Source organism: Thermobia domestica, chromosome 5 (genome assembly GCF_964235325.1).
Source record: "Thermobia domestica chromosome 5, izTheDome1.hap1.1, whole genome shotgun sequence".
Taxonomy (NCBI): Eukaryota; Metazoa; Arthropoda; class Insecta; order Zygentoma; family Lepismatidae; genus Thermobia; species Thermobia domestica.
In genome coordinates, this window is record NC_137458.1 from 66,885,190 (window position 1) to 66,911,408 (window position 26,219).

A 26,219-nucleotide genomic window follows, 5' to 3' on the forward strand; every position below is an offset into this window, starting at 1 on the left:
CACTCCGGATAAACTTCACTCAGGATGACTGGCCTAAAAAAGCCTTTACACTTTTTCGACCGAGTGTCCCACCAGGAACCGAACCTGGATGTGGGCTAAAGGAAACAGATAATTAGTCGAAGTGAACAATTATGAAAAGTTGGTAGAATGAGATGGGAGAAACAGAAGAGGCTCGAGAAAACCCACGGTCACTATGTTGTTCACCGCAAACTGACATTAGACTGGATCGAACCAGGAACCTCTCACACCAGAGATGTGCGGTCTATCACTGAGCCACAGTAACCCTCAATGTATAGGCCATTCACCACCACACTATCTCGCCTCCAAGAGAGTGGATTACAGAAGCGTCATTGGTCCAGGCAATTTCCAATTTTTTAAAAATACAATACTATTTTAACAATAAACATTAACCATAATATGTTTCAAAGAGACTTTCTCACTACAAAATTAATGAAATCCGCACAAACTAGTGTACAGTAGGCGATAATATGGATAAAATACCAAGGGTCAGATTTAGTAAATAACATTAAAGAACTACCTATTTCAATGATCTATCTATGTTCGGAAACTCAGAACATTCAATCAACAGTAAGCGTCTAAAAACTCGCTTTGACTTCGGACAGTACATAACATAATATAAGTCAAACAATAATACTGAAACGAAGGAGTCTTTAAATAAACAAAAAAAAAGTCCGCATTTGAATTTGAATAGTGGACATTGTACCAAAAAAAAAAAAAAAAAAAAAAAGTGGTTAACAATTACAGATGTGTTTTCGAAATAACTTTCTCAGAGGCCTCCTACTGGCAACTCTAAATTTGGACATAAAAGCACTGAAGCAAGACAGTAAAGACTGGTTTAACGGGGTTCATGTGAAGGTGCACTACATGAAAAATGTTCTAATTTACTTCGGGCACGGGACCAAGTTATGGTATTTTATCCTATATGTTTATTTACCTATCTACTGAAGTCCTTTTGTAAACCAGGAGAAAGGTCTGTTTGAACATGAAACGTCTGTTTCTAATACTGAAACCTGGAAACAGTAAACACAAAGCTCTTTGGTAAATAATAATATTAACTAATTTACTTACCCCCGTGTTATTACTCGCTTTCGGCTTTGGAGAATTACTTCTGTATCCTCTCATTTTTACGCCTTCTGTAAAATAAGATAAAAGATTATCAATTGCAAATTGAGGAAAATAATTAATTTCAAATGTTTCACATTAAGGACAAAATACAGGGTGACAATTAATGAACTATATGAAATAAAACTGTCATAATTTCTGAACGGTTTGCGTGATGACGTCCAAACTGTGGAAATTGGCATGCTGGTATTGGTGGTATTGATGTCGGCCATTTGCAAGTGAAAATTAAGATTTATAAGCAAAACTGGTGCATTTGGGGGACTGAGAATCCGCATTTCGCAATGGAGAAGTCTCTCCACCCTGAACGGGTGACGGTGTGGTGTGCAATATCCAGCCATGGAATAATCGGTGCGATATTCCTTGACGGCACGGTGACGGTTTCGGAAAATAATTTCATGCCCATTATCCAAAGTGACCCTGATTTCGACAAGATGTGAGGTTCATGCAAGACGGAGTTCGACCTCATCGAACCATGAAAGTGTTTGACGTCCTAGAGAAGTATTTTGGGGACCGCATTCTGGCTCTGGGGTACACAGAGGCCACTGGAAGGGGACTCACTTGGCCGCTATATTCCCCGGATCTGAACCGTGGGGCTATGTTAAGTACAAGATGTACAGCAATAACCCCAAAACCATTGCCGAGCTGAAAACTGCCTTTCAGGAGGTATCGACAGCATCGATATGTTCCGACACTTCAACGGGTCATGCAGAATTTTGCTGTTCGTCTGCGCCACATCATTGCTAGAGATGGTAGACATATCGAACATGTCATAACCTCAATTCGAATGTCAGTAGTGTTGTTTACATGTGCAATATAATTTGTGTACTACTTAGTTTGTCACTAATTTCCGTTTTATTTCACATAGTTCATTACTTGTCACCCTGTATGATCACCCGACATAAAATATGAAAATGAAATGAAATGAAATCTTTAAGTTTTACGTCCCACGGTTATGCCGGTTAGGCTAAAGGAGACGGTGATGATGAGAGATGAGTGAAATGGTGGAATGAATAAAGTGGGAGGAAACGGGAGAACCCCGAGAAAACCCACGAGCACAGTGTTTGTCCACCACAAAGTCCACACGGCGCGAGCTGGGATCGAACCAGGGACCCCAAGCACCGGAGGTGAACGCTCTACCACTGAGCCACCGCGCCCCCTGACATAAAATATGAAATGTTTAGAACAGAAATATTCATATTGTAATAATAATAATAATAATAATAATAATAATAATAATAATAATAATAATAATAATAATAAATGACACACCCAATTTACACAACCAATACAAACACTGTTCAGGATTGGATTTGCATGACGAATCTTGCGAACATTAAATTATCTGGGACGGGATTAGCAAATGGATTTTTTTTTTTTTTTTTTCGTTAGAAAGGAATCACTAGATTGGATAGAGCAACTTATCAGTGTCGCGATAAGAAGATTCTAGGGAACGATAGCTTTATTCAGAGTAATACTCTGGGGAGAGAATATTAACTTATCAGGGATATTACCTTATCCTCTGGACAAAATAGTTCTCAACCTTTTTTAACTGACAACACACTTACTGAACGCCTACGACATTGCGACACATTTGTTTGCTTTGCTATTAATAATAAAATAAATTATAATAGTGTAAGCCTTTAAGTTTCTATAATGTAATGACCTTATGTAGGACTAAACATTGTTGCTGTCACTGGAGGCGTATACTTGTACAGTCTGTCTCAAAACCGGTTTTAACTAATAATTAAATGCTCCATGATTTTTAATACCAAAATTTCGCGAGACACCTTATAAAACTCCGTGACACACTGGTTGGGAACCATTGCCCCATAATTTAGTGGGGCAAGAAAAATTATGCCTAGCTCACTGTTCGTGCAAGTCTAATTCCTTTTATATCTTCCGTTTATCTATGTCAAGATACAATTATATTGACATGAAATATTTTCAAAATTCTTGATGCTTTCCAATCCACGACATGCATTTGGAAGGTCTTCCAACTAATTTCTACCATCAAGTAAAAGTGTATCGAACTAAACATCCACGCTCGATATTAGAACGGAACTAGCTATTTTGTCCCCCAAGTCAGCAGATTTGACATTTTGGAATTTTCCTACTTAGAAATTTACTAAGAGTTTTGTGAATCAAGAATAAGTTACAGAAAACGAACATTATGACAAAATGACATAATATAGGAGTCAAAGCGTAACTTACCCATTCTGCTCATTTTACTAAGATCATTGATAAATTATAAATTATTACAGGCTGCATCTTTACAAATTACCGAAGTACCAGGGTTCATTATTACACAGGTTACTGCATCTAAATGCACGTAACTGTTATACAAATTTACATAATACCAGATCAAATGGAAAACTTCATGCAAATTAAACTTTCTAATACAAATCGGGTTAAAACTTTTTTTTATTATTATTATTACACAGTTGTAAAAATCCTTTTCCATCACGGTTGCCCTGTTGCGTTCGTAGACAGATATACAAAATTAAAAAAAAAAAAAAAAAAAAATGCAGATTTGTCCGAATAATAGCAGTTTCGGTGTAGCAAATGAGAACTCTCATCCAATCGAAAGAGCCATCTCACGTGTTGTACAAATGACAAATGCATAATGCTGAGCGCTGAAATTTATATTCGTAACAGGAGAATCGTACAAACAATTATTCACACCTCATGTTGCGACACTACTTTATCATTCGCCCTGTTCATTTACTTAGTTTCATCGACACATTAAATAATCATTATTATTACACGCCTTCGACGTTCATTCAATAAAATATGTCACTAATAATAAATTCGTTACATTAATATATTATACATTACATAAAACATACAAAGGGCATTCAGTAAGTTTTGCACAGAGGCAATATATGGCTTTAAAATAGCAATAATTGTTGTTTTCCTATTGTTCACAAATAAACCAAAATGGACAATGAAGTAGACATCAGGATCCGAAAATGGTCGGTAATGTTATTCCTGTTCAAAACCGGTGATGAATCAGCCACATCAATTTTTAGGGAGTTTATGGGGATTGCACATTGGACCGCGCCAGTATCCAACGTGGAAGCAGCGGTTTAAAAAACCTCGACTTCCAGATCAGGAAAAAAAAGTTATGGCTTCTTCTTCTTGGGATTAGTGCGGTGTTGTTTCAATAGACTTCTTGGAGCATGGCTCCACAATTAACAAGGAGTTACTGTTTGTCACTGGATAAGATACGACGTGCTCTCCAGATCAAGAGACCGGAGCTGCATCAAAAAGTCATCAAACTCCACCATGACAATGACAAGCCTCACACAGCCATGACGACACAATAGAAAATCACGAAAATGGGACGGGAAGTCGTTCAACAGCCTTCCTATAGTCCGCACTTAGTTCATCTGAAGGTCCACTTGCGAGGAAAATTATTCGACAGTGACAAGGCTCTCATTTCTTGTGTAAAACAATGGTGTAAAAATCAGCCACCTGAATTTTACCAAAGTGCATGGAAAGAATGTTGGATGGGATGTGTCACAGCCGATGGAGGCTACATTGAGTGACATGGTCTTCTAGTCAAAGGATCAAAATATGTTCACCTAAAATTTCATTATCATGTTGCAACTAATAAAAATATTATAACCATCTATGCAAAAATTATTGAACGGCCCTTGTAAATAGGATGAGTTCAAGTTTATCTGTAGGATCGTATCACAATTCTTCAGTCTCTTAGTTAATTTTCTGCATTTCCCAAGCATTTGAAATAGCGTTAAACATATTTGATTTTAGATATTATACATATGCCATCACATCAGAATTTAGTTGCATCTTAGAAGTCACATCAATAAACATAATTATCCAGACAAGAAAAAAACAGCATATAACTTACAGACATATTCTGTTCATTAACTTTCCTATATAAAAATCCATATTATTTTTGTGGAAACTTGAATAAAGAGTTGAGAAAAAGACTCATAAAATGCTTCGTGTGGATATTGTATTGTACTGTATGGGCGGAAACATGGATATTACGCAAAAGTGATGAAAAACGACTGGGAAGTTTTCGAAATGTGGGTGTAGAGAAGAATGGAAAGAATAATTTGTTGGATCGAGCAGATACCAACAGAAGTGGTGAGGGAGAAAAGAAGACATTTAGATATTATTGAAAAGAAGAAGAGAAACTGGTTGAGATTTTGCCTAAGAAGAAATTGTATCATGAAGCACGTATTATAGAAGGTATGGTGGCACGAAGAAAGGAGGGAGCGAAGGAGGCTACAATTAATTGACGATATAAAAGCGGAAAGGTCATAAGTGAAGGCGAAGAGGTTAGCGGAGGGCCGTAGAACATGGCAGCTTCTCAGCTGCGGAAAGTGACCTGCCAATAAGGGCAGAATACCTATGAGGATGACCATATTATTTAGCTCTCAAAATGGTTACAATACGTATTTAGATTGTTAAACGTACAATACTCACGTATTCTAAATCTATCAATTTCCATAGAGGTTATACAATGTTTCAATATTGTATTACAAATCAATCATTTGTTTATACCTTGCGAAAATCTATATCTCAACAATAACAAACACGTAACTAAATTACAATTCTACAGACCAAGGTAGTTTCTAGAGTTGATACGTAAGTCAATTACGAGCTGTTACAAAGGTACGTAACTTCTTGTACAATGCAATGCTAAATTGATCTGATGCATATGTAAACATCTAGTGAACTGAAACGTAAAGTCGCACAAGAGCGCTCATTTCTAATATAAGCATCTGATGAGTATAATCGGATGAAAACCAAGTAAAACCAACCTTTTCCATGCAGTAAATGTTCCTGCCTCTTTCATTGGTCAAATATTAATAATTTCAAAATACAAAATTTGTCAAATGCCCCATTGCGATTGCTTGTACGTTCAGATCTCTTCACCTCTTAATGAAGCGACTAGTATACATGCACAAAATACAAGTTACTCTTACAGTCTCTTCGGGTTCTGATGGTAGTCCCCCAATTTAGATCCTTCGAATAACCAGTAAACAAAGGCAGCAATTATTGCACAAGACCAGAGCCAACTAGAAGTAATTTTGGCTAGTACTGTCCCTCCACCGCCGGAAAGATGACCTTGGGAGTTTATGAGAATTTCGGCGTGTATAAATATATTTTCGACGGTCAGTTTCTCAGTGTCGCCAGTTTGTAAGCGTCAATTTTATGGTGTGAGTTTTGAGCTGCATCCCTCTGAACGATGCTGTTATATATATGCCTTTCTTAAGATTAAGTATTATTTTCAGAAAAAATAACTTTCTGTGTACATACCAAAGCTGAATTTTGATGAACTGTTTGCTGAAGTAGCCCTCTTAGTGCTTGCAGCTGATCTAGTGCTAAGAAATTTTCCACTAACTTCGACACCTTTTTATTCATTACATAATCTCGAATTAATACAGAAATGGACAAAAAGATTTTAAGGAAATTATCTATATTTTCTCTTTCTTACAAGATTTATACAAGGGTTGGATTTTTAGTAATGGCAACAACGGTATATCTTGAGAAGTAGCGTACTTACAAGGTTCGAAGTTTTACAGGCCCTCGACGTAATCACCAGCACTATGAATCACGCATTCCCAGTGATCTGGAAATCGCTGGATGCCGTTAGCAGTGCCTAATCTCTGGATAGTGCAGATGGAGCGATCGGTTGCTAGGAGGAGATCATCAACTGTACGGAAGCGCGTCCCATGAAGTGGCTCCTTCATCTCCGGGAAGAGGTCGCAGTCGCAGGGACTTAAATCTGCAAAATACGGGGCGTGATACAGCACTTCCCAGCCCCAACGATGCAACAAATCAGTAACCGCACCTACTCATGTGCCCTTGCAATGTCATACAGAATGATAGATGGGTTCGTCAGAAAGTGGCGTCGTTTTCGTCTTGCAGCTGCTCGCAGATTGTTTTTGCAAAAACTTGCAGTAGTACTCTGCACTAATGGTGTGTCCTTAGGGAACGGTATGGTTTCTGATTACACCATTCCAGTCGTATGCAATGAGGAGCATAGCTTTCACATTGGTTGGGGTATTTCGAACTATTGTTTTTCTCAGTGACCCAGGATGACACCACTAGTTTGATTGACGTTTCAACTGTGGTTCATACGCTCTGGCCCAGGTCTCATCAATAGCAATGATCCGCCGTAAGAAGGACCTACCTTCACGTTGATACCGCTCCAAGTGTGTTCGAGCGGCATCATATCGCAGCCACTTGTGTTGTTCAGTCAAATCATGTGGAACCCACCTTGAGGCGATTTTACGCAGTCCCAGGTTCTTCTTCAGAATTTTCAGCATAGTCGAATGTGCTAGTTCTGTATCGTTGGCCAATTGACGAATCGTGGCGTTCCGATCCGCTAGCACTAACGCGTTCACGTTCTGCACATCTTCTTCACTTACAGGAGGATGGCCGGAGCGAGGCATATCTGTGACCGCCATTAAAGGCTTTGACCCACCTTGCTACTGTACGGTATGATAATGCACTTGCACCGTAAACATCTTGCAATACTTCGTAGCACTGTTTTGCATTCCTACCTCTAGCGCATTCAATTTTCAACCAGCTCCCCTGATCTTGCTTCGTAAACATGACTGTATTCCGCGACTCACTCAGAACAGCCTTCTAACTGCTAGCACTGCGCGCACATGGAGGGGAGGGCAGGCGAGTTTATGTGCTCTGAGGGAGGATCGGCATCTAACCTACCGCTGGTATGAATTATAATGGATTGCTTTGTTCCCGAATATATGTATAGCAGTGTTGTCATTACTAAAAGTCCAACCTTTGTATATACAATTTATGTAAATAATTTTATGTACATAACTTTGAAACAAGGTATCATTTAATGTCCCACCAAAAAATTAATTAATTAATAAACTTACCATAAGCATCATTTAAAAACGCTTCATCCTCTTCATCTTCTGGATTATCCAACAACGGCGTAAATGCATACCTGAAACGTTAAAATAAAGAAATATACAACTAGGAATCCGCACTATATTATGTACAATGTTTTATAAATTTATCATGTTTTATTCTGTATTGTATTGCTTATTACTATTATATAATTTATATCTTGTTTTACTCTTCTTTTGCCATATATAGATCTATTTTCCTCTCATCGTTTATTATTTCTTTTCTCACCTGTACCATGCCGACTAACCCGTTTCGTGATTTTTATTTTCCTACACTCAACTCTCCATTTTCAAGCTTGTAACAATGCCAGAAAAGCGTTGTTCCGTGTACTTTTCAATTGCTGATTTTTCTGTTGTATTTCTGTTCTTTTTATATCTATGAAGTATACTACAAAAACTTATTTCCACTCCTATTTTTAATTTGTGTGTTGGTGTAATAAGCATTTTGTCTTTGGTAAATAATTTATACCAAAGTCAATGGCGGTATGCTTACTTCGGGATGCCTCTGTTCCAGTTATGGATATAAGAATATGTAGAAATAATAAAAACACGAGAAGCAAATTAATACTACAAATCATTATAACAGGACATAAACAGAAGTATAAGCGTTCCCACTAATGCTTCATCAGAGAGGCAAAGCGGGAAGGAAGCCGTATTGAAGAAATATAAGTTGTAACTGACGAACGTCAGGTCTTACACCGGCTTCCAGTATTGCCGAGTTGAAGTTGATAGAAAAAGAAGATGCCAATATGGGGCAAGATCTGACGTAAGAGTGTAACGGAAAAAATAATAGATGGAGAGAGAAAAAAAAAGTATCAAAATAAAAATAAAAACTGCTTGTATGGTAGTTAGAAACAAAAATACGCATTAATGAAAATAAAACGAAGGATTTAGCTTTCAAAACGGAAAGTCTTATCAACATAAAAAAGAGAGTTGGGAAGAAAAATACTACAAAAATTGTAAGGAGGTGTATTACTGCCGGCCACATTGAATGTTGGTCTAGACTGTTATGATGGAAGACCTACTCCAAATAATTACTGCAAGGAAGGAGAAACAGTAAGACAAACAAAATTAAAAGTTCGAGATGATAGAAGTTATAGAAGTACAGAGATGACGGCGGTGATAGACGCTTCCCTATATTGTATATATATCTTCCCCCAAACTGGCTCCCTAGTGTTTCAATCGCTAGTTTGAATGAGAGTTCCAATCTCGGAGTTACACTTAAGTTCTCCTCTGCTGAGTTTTCTTACAAAGTAAGGTAACCCAAAATTTGAAAAGACAACATCCTAGCGGAGGAAGAAAGGTCAATCCCACTACAGCATATGCGGCTTGTACGACTCACTGATACCTGTGGTGCCTGTGCAGGGACGCTTGCTTGGCACCAAAAGGAGGATGACTTTGCCATAACGCTTCGGAGCTAACACTGGAGTGCTGGTAAACTCACACTCACTTGAGAAGTACCAGTAAGTATAACTACTAGGTACCTTCAGCTCAATGTGCTAATGAACGTATCTCACTACCTTTCTTCTGAAGGGTTAACAGCCGAGTCTTAGTACAGTAGACTCTCATTAACAATGTAGTATTCAATCAACTGAGTGTCACAAGAGCAGCTTGGGGTCAAAACATCTGATTTTGAAAGTTGAATTATAGTATTCTAAGCCTTTTTTAACCATTACAGAGATGCTACACGATTTAGGGACTATGAAATGATGATTTTCACAATAACCAAATTTTTCGTTTTCCAACCAGTGCTCGGTCCAGTGGTGATCGGTTAAAAGGAAGTCTACTGTAATTTCAAAGAACAATTAACCAGATTCAAATACGGAACAGTTTAAAGAGATAAAATACTTGCCTCTAAAGCAGGTTGAGGCTCATCTCATTACGAAAAACAGTTGCTATACTATGCATATCAAGAGTGGCCAATCTTTCTAGGTATGAGGACTACTTTTCATTTCAGGAATCACTGGCAGTCTACTTATTTGTTGACTACTTCACAAGGCAGAATTTAAAACAATAACAGTGAATGATACAGACCGGAGGTTCCTAATCGTGTTTACCTGGTGCCCTCATCATAAAAACCTACCTACTTCACGCCCCCTTATTCTCACTCTTTCTTTTTCTAACTTTTGCGATTTCAGATGCAGCATTGAATTCTCAAATATTCAATAACAACAATAATATGAATAGGAATAGGAAAGACAAAATATCGAACATGTAGGTCTGTGAAGTTTGCTAAAGGTAAACTGTAAATGGTCATTACACGTAGCTTCATCCATCATTTCACAATTTATTTCTATCAGTAGCTTGCGGTCCCCTTCCTCGCTCTTCACCCCCTCCCCGGTTGGAAACCACGATATAGACAGTATAATACAAGATCACATAAAGTAAGATAAGAGGGTACCTCTCACGACTTGCCGGTCAACTAGTAGACAACCATGGTTGACGTGTTGGCCACTTCTGATGTATACCAGGTGTATCAAAAATCCAGGGCCATAGACCAACTTCGTTAGAGTCAAGATACGACAAAATGGAAAGGAAGGAAATTTGGGGAAATTAGTAGCTTCCAATCTAAAATGGTGGAATTTTTCCAATCGCACCAGCCGTTTAGGCTCCACACTGGTAAGGTGCGCTATGTTAAATGAAAACACAAAAATTTTCAGTTCAGTTGGCTATTCGAACGGTACAAAAGGACATGGGAAAATGACATGGCGAACATGCACATTGTTGTATGATGGAACCTCAGACCATTTCGAATGTGTTTTCTAACAATCTTTATGCAATACAGAGGTCATGAAGGACGGAACCTACTATTAACGAGGGCTCCGAACCACACCCAAGACTTAAATCCGGTACAGCTGGCGGTTACCGAGGCTGTAATGTAACACAAACTCACACAGTATACGCATTCTCGTCCAAGAGCTGGATTACAGGACTACGCCAATTAGTCACACGAATAACGATTATACCACTTCTTATATTAAATAAATGTTTCAATAATTTCAAAATTAGTTGTTTAATTTAAACTATTTATTTATTTGTATAGTTGACTATTTTACACGGAACATAAACAGACATTAAACCAGTGATGGGTATATAACAGAAAACTTTAGGCGGGTCAATATAACTTATTAAATACAACAATGACACATTTTACAAAATTCTTGTAATGTCAAGCCCTATTAATGATATAAGTTCCTCGTAAGTTGGTTTGAACAAATTCTCAGAAGTGAAGTTAAATGCTAATTTATTAGTCTGAGTTTTCGAAATAACCTAATTCTTCCCTTTATTTGTCATGTTAGGAACCATGTCGGGGGCCCGACAGAACAGTTCCTAATCTCTACATATCGTCGCATGAGAACCAGAGGACCTAACTCCAAAAATGCGGTTTTCGTTTTCTTCATGTTTGGACATAATTGGACGGACTCAGGGTAAAAGGTAACAAGTCATTTTTATTTATTTTTCAGGAGAGTCATCTTATTCCCTTTTACCCAGTGTGGATTCCATTGTAGCTTAATTATTCCCTTTTGCACGTCCCTTGTACTTGTTTTTGGTCACGTTTTTTTCATAGTGCTTTTCATACAAAAGAGCGCCATTTAAAATACTACAACTCTGTGTTAAAAACTGAAAATTGAAAAAAAGTGACTTGTTACTTTTTACTCTGAGTCCGTCCAATTTTGAAAGCCCCACTTGGTGTAAATGGAACGTAACGCCATCTGTTCTTCTTGTCGATCTGTTGTAATGTAGCTCAATTACCATCTTATTAAAAAAACACATCTGTCTAAGGAAATAATATTTTTGTCCTCTCGCCTATAAACATACGAAAATGGAGTTATGTTTCTCTGGTTCCCATACGACGATATGATAGAAGAGTGCGCCTCATCTGGCCCGTGGGCTGTAGTATTCCCATCACTGCACTAAACCATGATAATTAACGAAATCCCATGCTTTATCTGGATGATTTAATCGTACTCTTTTCACAAAATACTAATACTTCCCTGATGTTCATTAGATTTCACTGAAAATTTACTTGCTACATCACTAAGCTTTTTACGGCAATAATAAATTCGTTATGTATTGCATATTCCTCAATTACTATCTAGACTTATTACAGATTAAAAAAAACAAAAAAAAAAAAAAACAGTATCGTACCTTTGGTTATTATTTGTAGGTCTCCAAAGGATCATGATTACGAGAAGAAGGACGGAAAATAGGAGATGCCAATACGCTTCATCTACCCACAGTTCCTTCCAATCCTGCATTCAAAAACAAAAATATTAGTTATTACTAGCAATAATATATATTTTTAAAAAAACATAAAATAGTGTTATAAAATAAAAGTATTGCTTCAATACAGAAACAAAGTTTAGAGCCTCAAAATCAATTTTGGACTTAAAACTAAAACGGTTTTCAATGTGTAATTATTTGATCATACTGTATTATTATTATTATTATTATTATTATTATTATTATTATTATTATTATTATTATTATTATTATTAACAACAACGACTACTACTACCACTGCTAGCCCTACTTGCATTATCAATGAACTATTGGTGGAGGTTACTCCAACTTTACAAATATATATCTACCGGGACAGAGAGTTCACCTCTGGTACTGAAGGGTCCCTGGTTCGATTCCAGGCTATGTGAGTTAGTGGTAGACAATATTGTGTCAGTTTACTTGGTTTTCTCCAGTTTTCTTCTACATTCTCATTTCACCAATTCTTTCATAATTATTCAGTTTTATCAATCATAAGTCTCCTTTACCCTAAAGGCCAATATCAGAGAGACATTAAAATAATGATTTAACTTTTCATTTGGGTAATTCTTTTCCATTTTACTCCGCAATGTTTTTTTTTTATTTGCTGCATAACCTTGTAAAAAGAGTATTCCCTACATCTTTTTTTTTTCTCCTCTTAGTACCCAGTAAAGGATCGTTTTTGTCCATCGATAAACATCTGCTTTCAGTTTTTCAATATGTCACTTCAGTGTCTTCATTTTCATGATAATATCTGGCACTCCTATCATCTTCGTGATACGCAATACAAAGAAATGTCTAATACTTATACTTTTAATGTTTAGTAAGATGCGTCAAGTTTAAAAAAAATTCTTCAGACTGAGGTCTAATATAGTTAAAACACAGAACATTATGTATCACGATTTAATATCATGTCTCGTAGTGTGAACGACTGCTTTTCCCCAAGTTTTAATTTATTAGATTTAATTTACCACTAATGTAATTATTATAGCTAACGCCCTAGCTACACTGGAATACTGCTTCTCGAGAGATCAGCAAAGTCAACCAGTGGTGGGTCTGGTCAGAAGAAAAATAGATGACCGTTTGTACTCACCAGATGGTGTTCACCCCAGCGTTGTGAGGGCAAGTGAGCAGCAAACTGAAAGGAAGAAGTAGCCAACTCCGGTCTAGAAAGCCAGCATTAACGGCGAGGGAAGCCAATGTGCTGAACACATATCACACCAAAGGCATGAGAGCAACAAACCAGCTGGTAGACCCTGGCCCCCTAACAACTATTGAGCCACTTTTTATTTCTTTTTTTTCTTTTTTTTTTTTATTTATTTTTTTTACACGTAATATTACAATAACACTACCACATACATAAAATAAGATATAAAGAAATCGAGTACGATCTCATGAGAACAGTTGCACAGAACATAGATCTTAAGAAGTTGAAGTAGAGTCTAAGTAGTCTGAAAGATAATAACTTGAAAAAAAGAGGATGACAAAATTAATAAAATCAGTAAAAAAGTAGTACTAATAGTCAGTAAAATTATTTTGCAGAAGATTCATTAGTTTTACATTAAGCTATATTCAAGCGATGAATTGGAAGGAAGAGAAAATAAAGATGATTAATAAACTAAGATATCATATGCCTCTCTCTTTCCATGCTGCAAGAAGAGGTTGTAATGCTAGCAGAACGCTGAAATGAGAGAAAGCATCAAGAATCACGTTGTTACATTGTATACAGTTCACTGAAAGCTGCTGCTTAAGAAACGGTAAAAACTCTACTGCAAATTTGTATTAAATATCTGTGAAACGATAGTGCTTCGAGAAGTAGAGAAATGTCATGATGATACTGCTCCATTAATAAGATTATGAAAATCTACACAATAACATACGCCAGCAAAACGTTACGAAAATTATATAATGTGGACCCCCCACAAATTGCATGAACTACTACTAACTATGCTGTAATTGTACAATGAATTCCATTGAAAAGCACTGCAATTTGCAGTAGCTACCATAAATGATCGGACTTCGGAGGTTGACCCTCACCCTTGACTTGATATGAGAGCGAGGGGCAATTTAAAGTTAGAGGATGAGTTGGGTAGAGGGTAAGCCGAAGTTAGCCTGAACCGAAGTAAGCCTGTGCCGAATAGTTTCATCCTACTGTTTTATGCGGAATGCAGCAACTCCTCACTGCATTGTTGGTATATTTCTATGGCTTCAGGTTACATTGGAAAACACAATATTGCTCTTGATACTCAAGTATTTCAAGGATTAACTGGAAGTGATGTCGAGTGGTCACATTACAGACCCAACCTTTACCCCTATAACCTGTTAAAACACAGCCCGCCTTACGCAGAGTCGTTTTGACGTATGATTAGCGTCATACTAAAGGCATAACTAGTACAGGAAACATGTTAGTAGAACACTAGTATGACACTAATCAATCGTCAGAGCGACTCTGCATAAGGCCCAGCATCTTTTAGGGTGCAAATGAAATACTTCGGAAAGGCTAACTGAAATATCAACTTCAATACTAATTTGCGATTCACTGACAAGTTCAACGTTAAGCTCTGTACTATCATCATGGCTAATGATATGCACTTTGGAACCCTATTGAATTAAATGTTTGTGCGTCTTCCTGTACATTTACGAAATCTTAAGGGGGCAGACTACTAAATATTTTTTCAAAAGCTAACAATTTTTCTTTTGCCCATCTTTCGTAACTGGAAAGATATAATGAAATGGAACTTACCACAATAATAGATATGGTATTTTTCACCCGAAAATATGAATCGGGAGAATAATCAGCGTTGCCATCCATAGAAATTACAGTGTAGAGAAAGTATGAACTACCTAAATATCTAGGTTAAGGCAGCGACTAGAAAAATAAACTCAACGGTAATTGATGACTTATCATGTTGTCTTCGTTCCTTGTTAACTACTTTTTAAATAATGCTTGTATTTATTTTGTAATAGCGTACATAAGTTATTACAAACTAAATAAGTTATTACAAAATAAATACAAATATTATTTAAAAAGTAGTTAACAAGGAACCAAGACAACATGGTAAGTCATCAATTACTGTTGAGTTCATTTCTCTAGTCGCTGCCTTAACCTAGATATTTAGATAATTCATATTTTCTCTACACTGTAATTTCTATGGATGGCTACGCTGATTATTCTTCCGATTCATATTTTCGGGTGTAGAACAGAGCCCTGCACGGGCTGGGCGCGCCCGGTTCGGCCCGGCCCGTTTCAAGTAATATCAAACTGGACCGGGCCCTAACCGGGCCGGGCACATTTCGGGCCGAACCGGGCCGAGCACATATCGGGCCGAACCGGGCAGAGCCGGGCCGGCCCGGCTCGGCCCGATACTCTGAATGACGGTTCGGAAACTAATGTTGTCAGCCTATTTGTTTTTTTAATGTCCTCCACTACCTCTATTTTTTGCCGTGTTTGTACGGTCTTACTGTCAGCCTATGTTAATCGTAATGTGTTTGGGAAACTGACTCTTTATTCAAGACTGTGATGTACTGGTAATACTATTACTATTACTACTTCTACTACTACTATTACTACTTCTACTATTACTACTACGACCTCTGCTAATACTACTACAAGTGCTACGACTTCGCGTCAGAGTTGACATGTCTGGTGGTACCGAATTTACTTTCTAAGTACAGAATAAAATTGAGAAATGCTAGTTATTATGGCCGGTCTGCGTAGAATGTGAACCGATGCTTGATCTACGAGGGAGAATAGTGGCTCAATAGAAAAAACACTCACATCTGGTGCTAGAGGTCGTCGGATCAATCCCTGCTCATGCTATGTGAGCTTTGTTGTGGACAAACATCGTGTGCATGGGAGTTTCTGGGGTGGTCCCGCTTCCTCCCACTGTTTTCTTTCCACCAATTCATCCCATCATCATCCATTCAGCCTGAGCCGTAGTTACCTAAAGAACGTATGATAAAGTCAAGTACTTGACCTAGTAAGTAGAATTTGGTACGCTACCATTGGACCACGGAGGGCAAAACCATAAACTGACGTGCTCATAAGATCAGTGCAATTTGTAGTAATGTTCAATTAGCAAGGCAAATATCGAATGGTGTTACATGTTCATGTATTGTTTATAGTATGATGCTACAAATATAACAAAATATAATGATCAAATAAATCACCAAATCGCCAGGGTCGATTAGGTGTTCCTGGAACGGTGGCTCAGTGGTTGAGCGTTCACCTCTGGTGTATGGGGTCCCTGGTTTGATCCGAGCTCTCGCCAAGTGATCTTTGTGGTGGACAAACACCGTGTGGGGGGTTCGCGGCGTTCTCCTGTTTCCTTCCACTTTATTTACTCCACTATTTCACTTATTTCTCATCATCGTCTCCTTTAGGCTAGTTGGCATAACTTGGAACCACCTACCAAGAAGAATAAACTAATGGATTGGGAAGATAGACATTCAGTCTCTGGTGAATTTGATGATGAAGTATACATCTACCTCAACATGTCATCATGTGTAAGAGAACTAGATATACTGCAGTGGTGGAAGCAACAAGAACAAACATTACCAAAATTGTGTAAATTAACGCGTCAGTATCTCGTCATCCCTGCTTCTAGTGAGTCTACTGAAAGAGATTTTAGTACTCAGGAATGGAGAAATGCTCTAAAGCCTGAAACTGTTGAATCTGTTTCCGTGCTATTCGATGCGTACAAGGACATACATTAAAGCGATGTTCATTTTGCACTATTGGTTTCTTAGGAAACCTTATATTTTCATTTCCTTAATATCAACTATCCCTTCTATTATATGTGATGTTAAGAGGCATTTTTGATAACTGATATCTATACATTTTTCATTCAGGGGACTTTTGAGGTATTTTTTGATCAACAATGATATGTGTGGATTTTGTTTTGATTTACTGCCTCGCATTCCGTCATATAGCTCTGTTATTTACTTGTTACGCACCGTTCCAGGAACACTTCATCGATCCTGGGGTCTGGGTGATTTATTTGATCATTGTTTTTTGTTATTATTATTGTAGCATCGAATTATAAAGAATACAGGAACATGTAATATGATTTGGAATCTGCCGTGCTAATTGAACATTACTACAAATTGCGCTAATCTTATGAACATGCCAGTTCATGGTTTCGGTCTCCGTGGTCTAATGGTAGCGGAACAAATTCTAATTAGTAGGTCAAGGACTTGACTTTCTTTAGGCAATTACGGCTCAAGACGTATGGATGATGATGGATGAATTGGTGGAATGAAGACAGTGGACGAAAACGGGCTAATCCAAAAACTCCCACGCTCACGATGTTTGTCCACCACAAAGCTCACATAACACGAGGAGGGATCGATCCGACGACCTCTAGCACCAGATGTGAATGCATTCTACTGGCCAGACTACGCAGACTGGCCATAATAACTAGTATTTCTTCGATTTTTTCTGTACTTAGATTGTAAAGTATGTACCACCAGACATGTCAACTCTGACGCTCGTAGCAGTTGTAGTAGTAGAAGTAATAATAATAATAATAATAATAATAATAATAATAATAATAATAATAATAATAATAATAATAATAATAATAATAATAATAATAGCAGTAGCAGTAGTAGTAGTAATAAGAGTAGTAGAAGTACAGTACTTTACAGTCTTGAATAAAGAGTTAATTTCCCAAACACCAGTGGCGGCGGTTGGACGTTAAAAGTGAGGGGGCAAGACATGATCTGAATATTTGTATATAAATGTTAGTTTTCCTGGTTGTTTCTAACATTTTGTTTGACGAAAGGTTGTATAACTAATAGGATACTATATTTTCAGTTAAAATACAGTATATCGTATATAATAGTTTATTAAGTAAATTGAGGAGAACAACGAATGTAGATACTAGCCCTCTGTATTCTTAAACAACGAAAGTGTAAGAAGAGATTTGATTCCTTGCTCATGAACATCTTAAAATTCTGTCTGGAAAATTGTGTGATCAGAATATTTAATAAATTTGCAAAACAAATAAATAGAAAGGATAATATTAATCATAGTAATGAATAATGATGCTTGTTTTGCAAAAGTTATATTGAAACTGAGGATTAATGAAAAACTTAATATTTAATTCCACACATGCTATTAAATGTATGTTATTACTCTTAGAAAATAAAAGACAGAAATACTACAAGCATATGCTACGACATTTACAGAAATATTTGCTTTTGCAACTTCTTGAAATATGTTCGTTGCCATTAGGTGCAGTTTTCACTTCCTTGGAACACATCAAAACACAACAATACTTAGAATCAATCCACACTTCAGTTATACAAAATAAACTTAAAACCTAGAATTATGTTCAATTTACTAAATTTTATTGTATATACACTCATACATCCTTAAACACAACACTTCACTCGTATATTACACTACAAAACAATGGAAAAGGTAGAAGTTGTTTCTTATCACGCTCTTTTTAATCGATATTCCTTACTTTAGAAAGAAGAAAAGACATTTTAGGAACTGTCAATTTTTGTGCAATTAAAGAATAACTTGTGAAATAGGCCCTACTTTTTTGCATAATGTTCTTTCGATTAGCTTCAAAGCGGCTCACTAACACATCGAGCCCTTGTAAGAAGAAATGAAAGTATGCTGAAATTGTGTTCCAATAGGTTATTTTTTGGGGTTATTTTCTGTGGCGATTAAAACGCAATTACTGTAGCTTTCTTTACTCCACGGGAAGACAACCAATACGTATTCACGCAACAGCAAATATTATATGGCAGCATTTTTTTCCTATTAATCAGTAACACATACAAAATCGTTACATTTCCAAATGAAACTATATAAATTAATTGGTTACTTCAAAAAAGTGCGGGGGCAACTGCGCCCCTTTGCCCCCCTAATCGCCGCCGTTGCCAAACACATTACGATTAACACAGGCTGCCAACATTAGTTTCCGATCCGTCTTTCACAGTGTTCGGGCCGAGTCGGGCCGGCCCGGCTCAGCCCGATTTGTGCTCGGCCCGTTTCGGCCCGATTTGTGCCCGGCCCGTTTCGGCCCGGTTAGAGCCCGGCTCGAGATTCGGGCCGGGCCGGGTCGAGCCGGGCACAGAATTCAGATCCATTCGGGTCGGGCCGGGCCGTCTTCGGGCCTGGGTTTGCAGGGCTCTGGTGTAGAATACCATTATCTATTATTGTGGTAAGTTCCATTTCATTATCTCTTTCCAGTTACGAAAAATGGGCAAAAGAAAAATTATTAACTTTTGAAAAATATTTAGTAATCTGCCCCCTTACGTGTCGATAAATTTCCTCTCCATCATTTCTTATTTAATGTCTATCAACTATCTTACTCTATCCTCTAAGAGATTTTTTTTAATATAAAAAAATAAATGTTACTTACCGTTACGCATTCCGTTAGTTTATGTGTTTTTATGGAATACAACATGAAAACTACGGAAGACAACACAGCAAATATAAGGGTATTTGTGAAATGTCTATACAATGATAGCTTGACTAGATTTCTGAAAAAGAAAAGAAAAATGTGAGTAAGAGTTATCACGGTTTTATCTATTAACACAGAATTTACTTCATATCTAATTCTGTAATGAATATATGTCTACAAACGGTCGTTTCAGGATTATGGTAACGAATTAGGCACCCTTATTGGCTTAGAAATACAGCGATGCAACCAGTTGTCGTTGGTTGATTTGATTGGATTGTAGCGTCCCTTTCAACATCGAGGACTTACAGTTTAAAGAGGAATCAGAAACACCGTATTGAGTTCAAATTTCAAAGCTCTCCTATCATTGAAGTCTCATGAGCTCGTCATTAGATCAGCTGTGAGGGCACAACTAGTGTTGACAGCATTGAAGCATAGTTTGATTTAGTCTGTTCCATTCCTCTAACTTTCCAAAGAGTGAGCGCGGCTGTCGATGGTCTAACATTAACGCTCGTTTCAACAACGGTAAGTAAAAAACACGCATCAGAAGATTTCACAGGAATGTCTATAAAACGAATTGCATGAGTTCTCGTTTCATATTCCATCCTCTCCATGTACGTCACCGTTCACTTTATCGTGTGACTGGACGGCTTGTCCTAGTGAATGAACGCGAGATGTGTCGCTGCCGTATAGCAATGGAACATTATGGCAATATAGTGGCTTCAAAACGTTAATCTGGTAATAAGCTCCAATCGTTTTGGCCTTTGTTGTTCAATATGCGTAGCGTAATTCTACCAGTATAGCAGGAACCACCAACCTTAAAGCCATGTGGAAAACTTTCTGCACACTCACGTACCCAGTCAAATGATCTTTGAAATTACGGAGATGATATAAGATGGCTCTCTTTTTATCACATTCCGACATATAAATGGCACATCCAAAGTCACTATAATACTTCCACCTATTCCCTACAAGAGACGTTCCTATCCATGATATGTGAGAGACGGACCATATGAACTTGGACCTTATACTTCTTTACCAGATGTAAATCTTCCACGATTATTCGATTTAGGTTGCTACCGAATGTTGTACTGCCCCTGCTATTTTTCTTTGAGACAGCAGATTCCTACGTGACGCCAAAGAATGTACTTTCTGCACTACATCGGGGGTACGTCCGGGTGTCTAGCACTTACTGATGGGAGCTTCAAAAAAAAAAAAAATCCGTAAAGAACTTGTCGATATATATATATATATATAATCAAAGAACACCTATAATATGGAACCACAAATCTTAACCAGGATAACGAGATACGCTAATACAAATTGATATGCAAAAATCCGGCAACATCCGGACCTGCGCAATATTTTCAAAACTGCTGAATTTTTTAAAGTTATATGTGCTGTGTATAGATTTAACTGAAAATAACTACTCTATACTCCTTTCAAGAAAAGAAAATTCAGCAAATGAGTGATAAAATGAGAAAGAATGAGCAGAAATCCCTATTAGCAGTGCAAACAGGACACAACTGATTATCGACTACAGCGCAATCAAAACATAAAAGTCGCCTCCACAAAACAGTGGCGCGCCATGTTTATCCAACGATAGTGCAAACCTAAAACAATCTTTCAAGAACCTAAAAGGACAAACTCCGGTATAATGCTGTGTCAACTTTATAAACTGTTCAAATAACTTCCAAATAATCCTCTTATATATTTTTTTATTGTATTTTCTCAATTATCATTAAGAACTCTTGGTCTTAAGTCCATCCAGGGAATTACTAATGTCTACACAATAATTTATTCTGCAAATGATAATTATATGTCAACATTACAGATATCATCACGAATAAAGAATATAATAAATACATAACAGAAACTATCCCTAACAAAACGATAACGTTATAATTATTAGCACTTTCTGTTTAACATATCTAGTTCCTAGCATTTACGATGCAAAATACTGTAAGTCCCAGCAACAGCAAGAGTGCCCGTTTTGTTGCGATTCAATATAGGGTTAATTTCTTTCTTTGACATACAAAATATTTTTGAAAACTGATTTTAACTTTAACGTCTAACGGTTATGCCCTTTAGGCTAAAGAAGACGAGTGATTAATTCAAGTGTATGATTGTGAAATTAATTTTCTTTTGTGTTCTCTCACCGGGAATCGCTGTAGCCCTCCCAAACGGCCGTAATTCTCGAAGCTATATGACCACTCACTCACACACACAACAGCTGTCCTCTTTGCAAGAGAATACACAGCATTTTCAAACTACTCCCAATAACTTCCCGGGCGTGTTCACGTATCTGCTGCTCAGTGATTGAATTCGTTACCATAAAGCTGAAGCAACTCTTTTTTTTTTTTTTTTTTTTAAGACACAAAACTAATTAACATATAGTTTTACGATAAACACCCCATATTATCACTCATTAAACTTTAGTTTACATAATATCCTGTAGATTTTTACTTCCTAAAAAACAGAGCCAATTTTGTTACTACTTATAACACAATAAAGTGTTTTTTTTTTTTCTTTTTTTAATTTATTTAAATATATAAATATGTTAAACCTACCAAAGGTACAATTTCAAAATCTTAAAAGCTATGTGATTTATTTTACTCTCATTCCTAAAAGTTAAACTTAAAAATTCATCAGGAACACATACTGTTATACAAGAAAATTAAGAATCCAAAACTAAAAACATTTGACTTATACAGTAAAGCGCAAGAGTAGCTTGTGATTGTAATCCACAAGTTTACCAGTCAAAATAAAATAAATTAAATCAGACGACAATATGTAAGATGGGATTTACAGTAAGATAAAATTTTCCTTATGACTCTATAAATATCTTTTATGCATCGGTCCAGTCGGTCACTTTTTCACTCTTTGTGCGTAATTGATTTACACATATAGAGGATATGGTGTGTTAATATAATCGGTTGTTTTCCCTTTCATTAATATCTATCTTTATGTAGTTTATTTTATTTTGTTTTATTTCGTTTTCTTGTTCTGATGATGGATATCTACTTTTGCCAGTAATATATTGACTAACGCACTACCGTCTGTAGATGGAAAATTACTAAGGTAAGATTTTACCTTGTTCAAGAATGCTTATCGGTATCGCCCTCAACTTTTTCACATCTTACAAAATATCGCGTATAATAGGATTTCTCTGCGTAATTATATATTATTAGAAAATACTGCTCAGAAAAACAGTTTGTGTTGTCGATCTGTTTTCAATTGTTAAAAAATACAAACTTAAATAAATTGTAAGTTTAGATGACTCATTAACTGAACAATAATGAAGACTATTTTAAAAACAATGGCTTAAATTGTTTCTAAAATATTTTGTAATTACTAGAAAATTACTCAAAGAACATTTATTACTATTCTTTCATGTTTATAACGTTTTGAAAAACTGAGGACGGAATTGATGAAGGCTTTTAAGACCACCTACATTGTCCTCCAGGAATCTGGTATTGACAATAATGCTTGCTTATCTGTATCAATCAGCTGAAAAGTGTAGAATGGTGAAGAACACGATACAAGATGTTCGATAAATACTGACAAATTAAAATGTGGAGAAATGAAAAATAGATTCGTTTGGAAAACAGAAGAGAAGCATTTCAAATCAGAATAAACAGCACAGAAATCAATGTGAGTACAAGAAGCAGCTCAAGGGCTTTGCATACATCAATCTACAGAAGAAACAGGCAGTATCGAGTATTGTAACTTGAATTAGAGAAGAAGTAACCAAAACACTGCACGAAAGGACAGTATTGTAACTGGTTAATAACGAGGAAGCGGAAAAAATTGATAATAATTTAAAGCATGAATTACGAAGGGAAATCACAAAGTCAGGACAGCATATTATAGATATGAAGAGACGAAAGAATTGGAAAATATAAACGAAAATACAGGAATGAAATTAATGGATAAATAAAATAATAATAGTAATAAAGAACAAGGATTACAGTAGATAGTAAGAAACAAAAATAGAGAGAAAAAATTTAAGCATAGTCAGAAATATAATGAGGTATAATATGAAAATAGGAACTAACTGCGTAATCTAGATTCTGGACATGAAAAACAAGTAAGTGTAGACGACAAATGGTACAATTTGAAAGATGAATTCGAACAAACTGTTAGTTTGAAGAAAAAATAACTGGAATAAATATACTATATCTATCGAATGATTAAAAATATAGGAGTAGAAAGAAATGTTATGAAATATATGAAACGAGAGAATAACGATATGGTTCTTTTCAGAACCTGATTGGAAGAAAAAAAAGACGAAGAAGAAGAAGAAAACGCAAAGATGTGAAAAGTACATAGCAATTACTTTCGTACCGCACATTGCGAATATTTCACTGTGAATATTGAATACAGATTGAGACTGTAACACGATCTCAGCTGTGGAGAAACAATTTGGATTTAGGAAGTGCAAATGAGATGTTATTTGTTTAATTAGGATAATCGTTAAGAAAAATACTGAAAAAAGACAAGCACATATTGTGTTTATTAATTTAGAAAAAAATTTTGTTCAAGTGAATTGGGATATATTGATGTGAGCACTAAAAAAGGTTAGAATGGAATAAATAAATGGTAACGAGAATGGCACAGAAACATGTTTTCCTGCCATTCTCATTACTGTCGAACATTTCAACCTTACCACGATAAAGAAGTTCGCTCCTGCAAATAGTACATATAAATGGCCCTATACAGTACAAAAGAAGTTCATAATGACATGGCGAAACCAGTGTAGCTAAAGAGAATTCTTTCACGTAAGCCAGCTGCGTAATTTCAGCATTCAAGTTATCAATGAAGCATCAGATTTAGTATTTCTGAAAACTAAATATTTCCATGGTTATGCCGTGTACGCTAAAGGAGATGGTGATGATGAGAAACGGTTAAAATTGTGAAATGAAGAACGTGGGAGGAAACGAGAGAACCCCGAGAAAACCCACGCACACTATGTGTAACCACCACAAAATCCACTTTTCAGTATTTCTGTCAAGCAGTTTTAATCAAGTATCAAATAAAATGATTGGAAAATAGTACTCTTCAATTTTAATTTAAAGTGTAATTTTATGTTTGATCCATATTATAGAAAAATGTATAAAAAGTATCAAATATTGATATCAAAAATTTAAGGAACAAAACAAAACGGAATGTGGTTTAATATTGTAAGGATAAAATGGAATGTGGTTTAATATTGTAAGGTTTAGTACTGTAAAAGAAGTGAATGATAATGCAAATGAATCATGATTAAACACTCGGCAGAATGAGTACGTGGCAGGAAATAAGAATACCAAACAAACTGCTGAGTCAGGATGTTTAGTAGAGTTAACCTGACCTGCGTTCAAGGTTACAAAAACTTTTTACACCGGAGTTTAGCGTTCTCATACTGTATCACAGCATCCTTCTTACTCCCTTCATCTCCTAAGCCAGAAATACGTATTAGTAGCGCCCGAAAAATTCTGGTGTCGCCCTTTGGATGAAACAATAGTAGTTCCATCTTTGTACCTTTTAAAGAGAATTATCGAAGTTCCTTACATGAATCTGTGTTACATCACCACTAATGTTTGAATTTAATGTGATTTAAGCGTAAACTCTTTCACTTTAAGAAAATTGTATAAGAATAAGAATGGTCTAAAACTCGTAACGAAACTTACCTACGTAACCTGAGAGTTCTGGTTGTCTGAACCAGACTTGTAAAAATCCACCAACAAATGGCAGAGTCAAGTACAGCCAATGGAATGCCTGCAACTAAGCCTTCGTTCGATGGATCATTTTTGTGGTGCATTACTCGTAAATAGCTCTCTACTGCAGCTAACACAAAGTAGAGCGCTCCTATACCTACGACACGATGCAACATAGGACCCAAGCGAGGTCTGAAATAGAAAGGCAAAATGATAAAGCAAATGGATACACACTTTCAGACTACACATATCAACTAGAAACGACATCCGGCGTTAAATAGCGAGACCTTAGAAGCTGATTAGATATTGAGATTAAACTTTCCCTGTTTCTTTTACACGGTTATTTTAATGTCTCTTACTCTGCGAAAATTAGCTGTTCCTCTATAAATTTATATCCAGTATCCAATACAGATCAATTTTTTATGCTCTTTCTTTTCTTTTTTTATGATCTGAGGTTTATCCATAGGTGACAGTAATTGTTAACCATATACCATATTGTCATTTTTGAATATGCAATAAACTAAAAAGTCATACATTATTTTACTACAGAAAACATGACGTTACAACACAGTATCACTGTAATTCTCAGTTTTGATCAAAGAATTTTTCTAAGAAATATATAGAACGTTTAATTTACTTTAGATTTACCCAAGCACGTTGGATCAAAGGAAATAAGAAAAAGGAATGAAAACTGAAGTACTTACCAGAAAACAGAGAAAACAAAACACACATAAAGGCAAATGAACGATGGAAGAATTGGTGGAATGAGACTGTAG

At 36.4% G+C, this 26,219-nt stretch overlaps 1 protein-coding gene across 1 annotated transcript in view; it reads right to left on the bottom strand.

The window, feature by feature from the left end:
- LOC145685941 (transmembrane protein 87A-like) overlaps window positions 1–26,219 on the bottom strand; it is a 70,068-nt gene that overhangs the window by 11,826 nt on the left and 32,023 nt on the right. Inside the window, exons 11-15 of the mRNA XM_081758716.1 lie at window positions 25,417–25,635; window positions 19,706–19,826; window positions 12,213–12,316; window positions 8,031–8,101; window positions 1,090–1,154 (exon numbers count right to left, since the gene is read on the bottom strand). Coding sequence (XP_081614842.1) covers window positions 1,090–1,154; window positions 8,031–8,101; window positions 12,213–12,316; window positions 19,706–19,826; window positions 25,417–25,635 — 580 coding nt within the window. The remainder of the gene's footprint in view (window positions 1–1,089; window positions 1,155–8,030; window positions 8,102–12,212; window positions 12,317–19,705; window positions 19,827–25,416; window positions 25,636–26,219) is intronic.